Source organism: Physcomitrium patens, chromosome 23, assembly GCF_059467195.1.
Source record: "Physcomitrium patens ecotype Gransden chromosome 23, ASM5946719v1, whole genome shotgun sequence".
In the NCBI taxonomy this organism is placed as follows: Eukaryota; Viridiplantae; Streptophyta; class Bryopsida; order Funariales; family Funariaceae; genus Physcomitrium; species Physcomitrium patens.
In genome coordinates, this window is record NC_143432.1 from 8,832,217 (window position 1) to 8,838,216 (window position 6,000).

At 37.6% G+C, this 6,000-nt stretch overlaps 1 protein-coding gene across 1 annotated transcript; it reads left to right on the top strand.

The window, feature by feature from the left end:
- The first annotated feature begins 2,477 nt into the window (after positions 1 to 2,477).
- On the top strand, positions 2,478 to 5,635 carry LOC112275582 (glyoxylate/succinic semialdehyde reductase 1). The gene is made up of 8 exons (XM_024506058.3): positions 2,478 to 2,790; positions 3,175 to 3,285; positions 3,695 to 3,796; positions 4,041 to 4,142; positions 4,267 to 4,382; positions 4,681 to 4,759; positions 4,912 to 5,082; positions 5,225 to 5,635. Exons 1-8 carry the CDS (start codon positions 2,671 to 2,673, stop codon positions 5,336 to 5,338), a joined length of 915 nt encoding a protein of 304 aa, XP_024361826.1. The 5' UTR covers positions 2,478 to 2,670; the 3' UTR covers positions 5,339 to 5,635.
- Positions 5,636 to 6,000: the final 365 nt, after the last annotated feature.

Sequence of the window (6,000 nt, forward strand, 5' to 3'; positions counted from 1 at the left end):
AATTGAGAGGCTTAGAATCTAAGTCTATAGTTTTAGAATAAAATAAGTAGAGACAAAATTAAGGCTCTTTTTAGTCTTATTAACTTATTTTTTGAGTTAATTCTTCTTGCGGCCACTAGACCTTCTTGTTTCTTATAATTAACTATTGCATATCATTTTCTTAATTAATTTATTTTTTACTTTGATATATTCATCTCAATTTTCATTACTTGAAAATATTCCTTCTTCATTGAATTTCTAAATGCGTCTTTAATAATTTATATGTTGGTTAAAGTTAGATTATTACTTTCTTTTATCATGACTACTACCTACTAATTTTAATTTCTCAATTATTTCTTAAGGCTTCAAAAACTCTTACTTGACTTGTTTCCATCTTTGAAAAGACCAAAAAGTTTATATTAGTAGAAATTTTAGTGAAATAAGATTAAAAAATTAAGATTTATATTTATACCATTTTAAGACCTAGATTATAGAATTTAAATTAAAACTTATTTATTATGTTGATACTTAACCTATCTAGATATCATTCACTTGATATAAGTAGAAATATTAATGCCTTATTTGATTTATCTAAGTAAAAAACATTATATAACAGTTGTCCAATTGGTCAAAATTTTGTTGAAATCTTTGTATCAAATTTGATTGATTTTATTTATATTACTAAAATATACTTTCAAAAGATTTTTTAAAATTAAGAAACAATTCACATGACATTTCTCTTGTTACAAGAAATCAACCATTTTTTGATAGAAAAGCCCAAATCATGTAAGATATTTCAGTTTTTTTAATTAATGAATTTTAAATACAGAGTAATCAAATTTCTAAGTATTTAGAAAATCAAAGAAGATTTGAGGTACATTTTTTTATAGTAAAATGATATTAAAATTACAATTAAAATTTGATGTAAGTTCTTTAATTTTTATTGTTTTTAATTGTTAAAATTTTAAAAATAAATAACTATAAATAATATAATATATCAGCTATATGAATAAAATTGTCATAATCATTGGTGTGAGCATATTTGTACAAGAAAAAATTATCAAAGTTTTCTATTTATTTTTTTGGTGCATTTCACCAAATTCTTATTTAAATTTACTTCATTCTTCTTTCCTCTCTCTCTCTCTCTCTCTCTCTCTCTCTCTATATATATATATATATATATATATCTCATTTTATTTATTTAAATTCTCATTCTTCATATTATAGTATTTGATATTATTTTAAAATTTTATTGAAATAATAATCATAAATTTTTACGTTTAGTGCAAGTTTATTTGAAAAATAATTTCTTATATTAAGCATTCAAATAGCATGTTGGTGTTCTAAACCTATAGATTTTTTTTCCAAATAAATAAATTATATAATGTAAATGGGTTTAAGATCATTGTTTATATTTAATTCTTATATTCTTTTAACAATGTTTTGAATTAATATTTAAAATTTAAGTAAAAATAAGATGCATATTTATTAACATTATACATTTATACACATGCATAGATGCATGAATGAAAATGAAAATTCTCTGATAAATGAAATATTGAAGCCCTCAAATTGAATCTCAACTCCGTTTTTCATTTTTTTATTAGTAAATATAGCATATATACATGCACGTATACCAGCAAAAACATATGCCGTTGGGCACCACAATTTGCAACACATCCATCCATTCCCTCATTCATCCACCCTTTTGTTCCCATGTTCCCTCTTCACCCTTTACTCTTTACCCATGTTCTTTGGTTCCCACATTCCTTGGTTCCCGTGTTCCCATGTTTGTTCCCATATTCCCCAAGTTCCTTCTTCATGGCCAATCAAAAATGCTTCTTTGTCTCTCTGTCTTGTTGTATACCAAAGTTGTCTTATATAATAGACATGTTTTTATTCATTTCTTCTCCCCTCCTTTGTGGCATTCATGAGGAATTTTGTGCCATGAGCCAAGACTAGATTCATACCCCACTCATTTCCTCACCTGCGCACCATTCCACGACAGAATTAGTGGCCGTTAAAACAATAATAGGAACACAAAAAGCGGGCAGCTCTGCGTCTAGAAGGGGGAGGGGGAGGGGGGGGTATCTCATAACTTTAAAAAAAGAAGGGGGACGACGAAAAAGGTGAGCGACGAGAAAGTGGACAAATGGCGACCACAGCCACCAACATTAGCCAGACACCACCAGCCACAGGAACCAAGCCCATCCGAGAGGGGGGACGGAACCTCGACGATTGGCGGCGCGTCCCCCGACCCCACGTCCTCGGGCCCTCGTGGCCTGCTTCCCCGCCTCCCACTTCCGTCCTTCTCTTCGTTCCCCCCCTTTATGACGGCGACGACGCTGTTCGATCTCGTTCTCCGACGTTCGCTCGTTGGGGAACACTGTCTCGCACCTGGTCTGATGTGTGCGGGCTTGGAGACCTCAGCTGCCGCAGTCAGAATCGACGACTACTAAATGGTCTGTTTCGGCCCATGTGTTTCCTCTTGTCGTCCTTTTCGTGCTCGAATCCGTGTGGTGTTGCGACGGAGCTTGCCATCGAGGAAGAATAACAGCATCAATCACTGTTTCTTTTCTAATTACATTTTCCTCGTTTGTTTGTGGACCTTGAAGGCAGTATCTTAGTTCCTAGACGTAAGGTTTGAGAGGTCGGAGAGGTCGTAGAGTGTGCTGAGACAGAGCAGTTGAGATGGGAAGCGACGGCATGGATATTGGTTTTCTGGGCTTGGGAATTATGGGAATTGCCATGGCTCGGAATCTGCTGAAGAAAGGGTTTAACGTGACTGTGTGGAACAGAAGTCCAGGCAAGGTTTGTTCATTCCTCACATTGTCACTGTACAGGAGCTTACGGTCCGAGTAGTTCCAGTGAATTGAGTGGCTTAGATTGTGTAACGTTCGGTGGGCTTGTGTACGTTTCTGATGCATTGTGTGTGTGTGTGTGTGTGTTTTTTTTTTTTTTTTTTTTTTTTTTTTTTTTTTTGTTTTGAAGTAGTCTATAGGCAATAGTTTTAAAATTATTTATTCCTCAGCCTCAATCTTGTGAATAGTCCTTGTTTGGAATCTTGCGTGAACCTCGTAATGACTTGTTTTTAAGTTGTCATCCTGTTACCGGCTGCCAGTTTATCAATCGTTGGTATATTTCAGTTGAGACACTGTTCCTTTACAACAATCGATGCATCTTTTGTGGATCCAGTGCGAGGAGCTTGCGAAAGAAGGAGCTTCAATCGGCAGCTCTCCAGCAGATGTGGTGAAAAAGTGTTCCATCACCATAGCGATGCTGGCCGATCCATCTGTAGCGATATCGGTAAGTATGCCTTTCTGCTGCAGTAATTTCGTCCTGCATGTCTATTCCGGAAAGTGCAGACAACTTGTTTATGTCATGCCATTGACCTTCTCCACAGGTGAGCACCTGTTGAATTTTTCTGAATGAAACTTTGTGGCTGTAAATATTTGAAGTAATTTCTAGTTTCAATTGGCTATGACGATCTAAATACATTGTGTACGAATGAAAATTCTCTGGCTTGATTTGATATTCACCACCGAACCGACGTCAGAAGGATTACGAAGATGTTAAAACAAAATCGTAAATAGCAACTTATCCTCTTGAGCTTTTTCTCTCTATCTTCGTGGTCTTTGGGCTTTTTCTTTCTCGCCTCTTTTTTTCCCGTCTAGTGCACGTGCTGATGAAGAAGGCGGTATGGCTTTAACTGCAGGTTGCATTGGGCCCTGGTGGAGTGGTGGAAGGTATTACCCCTGGAAAAGGATATGTGGACATGTCCACCGTCGATTCCGCGACATCATCTCAAATCGCGAAGGTTGGAGACATTCTGCTTACTAAGTGTTCTACTTGGTATTCTTCAATTGCTATTGTTTGAGTAACTAAGTAAAGATTACTTTTAGCTGAACCTCGCCCTATCTCATGCTCACTTAGAAAACATGGGAGCTCCTTAGTTTGTGTATGCTCATGTCATCATTCGGTGCCGTAGTATGACCTCAGTCTGCACGAGGACACCTGCGACTTATGTTGGCAACAAACTGATGTGGACGTTCTCTGAACAGGCTATTGAAGCAAAGGGTGGAGACTTTCTGGAAGCACCAGTGTCAGGTAGTAAACAGCCGGCCGAAGCGGGTACTCTTATCATCCTCGCTGCGGGCAGTGAGGTATATAATCCTTCTAGTGCATGTCGGTGGTTACCTGCTCAACTACATCAATTTAGTCATTGAGAAGTTAACTCTGGAGTCGGTCTTTGATATTACCCTTCTCATAAAGTATTATTGTTTGCAGTCTTTATTTGCTAAGGTGAAACCAGCCTTCGATGCCATGGGAAAGAAATCCTTCTTCCTGAATGACGTGGGTAGTGGTGCCAAAATGAAACTGGTTGTCAACATGATTATGGGCAGGTACCTTTTTGTAACCACTGTTGCTTTTGTTATTCTCTTGATGTTAAACGACGTAACAATTTGTGGAATTCTGTTTTTTGAACACATTCTTCAAAACGTCAGGCTGACGCTAACAGCATCAATTGGCATCAATTGGCAGCTTTGCTGTTGTTGAATATCCAAAATGTTTTCTATCATTCTATGGTCGTCGTGACTGGTTCACCTAGTTCTATACGGGACTAAACAAGGTTGTGATTTTGTTGGCTCAATAGGTAAGTCTGAAGAGTGACCTAATTAGATTGTCTTTGTTGGTTGGCAGCATGATGACGGCTTTCTCAGAAGGTCTAGCGCTGGCAGACAAAGCAGGACTAAGTCAACAAACTCTCCTTGAAGTTCTGGCAAGTACCTATCCTCTCAGTTATTGTAATGCATGCAACATCGTGGATTTTGATCATATCTATCGTACACAGAAGTCATATAACTAGAGCAATTAGAGTCCCGCGGGGTTTTGCTCACTCCTTATACCCGCTGTATGTGTTACCTTGTGCAGGAGCTAGGTGCCATCGGTAATCCAATGTTCAAGTTGAAAGGTCCATCCATGATTAGCGGAAAATGTCCCACGGCATTCCCACTGAAGCATCAACAGAAGGATATGCGTCTGGCGCTAGCTTTGGGAGATGAAGTTGGACAGTCAATGCCTGTAGCAGCTGCAGCTAATGAGGTGATCACTCTTTTAAACTTCTATGTGTATTATTTACATGGTAGTTACACCCCTAAATTGACTTCCACCTACCTTATTAGGCCAACTGTCGTTGTCCACAGTGTAAGACTTCAAAATAATCAGACACTTTTGTCCCACGCAGATATACAAGAAAGCTCGAAGCCTGGGTTTAGGTGAACAAGACTTTTCATCTGTACATCAAGCACTTACCCAAGAAGCTGCTAACGCATCAGACTCTGCCAAAGCTGCTGCATAGGCAATAGCGCACGGTTGCCTCACAACCCATTTTCGCACAAGCTTCTGCTTGTGGCGTCACCATTTTATTGGGCCGCATCATGCAAGGTCATTTGCATCACGCGTGCCAGAGTATGACTTCACGCATGTCAGATGATGACATACATTCAGCTACAATTTAAAGCTGGAAGGAATGGCAACAGCAGCCCTCAATGATAGAGCTGGATCTTGCAATTGTTAGATTCTAGCTGCGGGATCCCATCTTTGAACCCTGATATATTTTATCATTCATATATATATATATATATACATATGTGTACGTGTATGTGAGTAATGGTTTCCAGATGGCAATTTGCAACCTTGAATGTGATACCAAACAATGCTTTTAAACTTTTTGTGCAATTCTCTAACATTTGGCAATGCGGAACTATGTTCTCGAATATTTCCAAATAAGACCTATTCAAAAGTTCCAGAAAACGAGTATCAAACCTAGGTGAATTACTAATATTCGTTATGACTTGTACAATTTTTCATTTTTTCGAATTTAGTTCATTCAAAAATAAAATTGAAGAGGAAGCTCTTCTGTATATTTACAGGGTATGTTGGTAGTGTGCTCAGATGCTGGTTGATAATTTTACACGTCTACACCAGTTTTGTAATGAGTAACACTTGACTATGAACTCT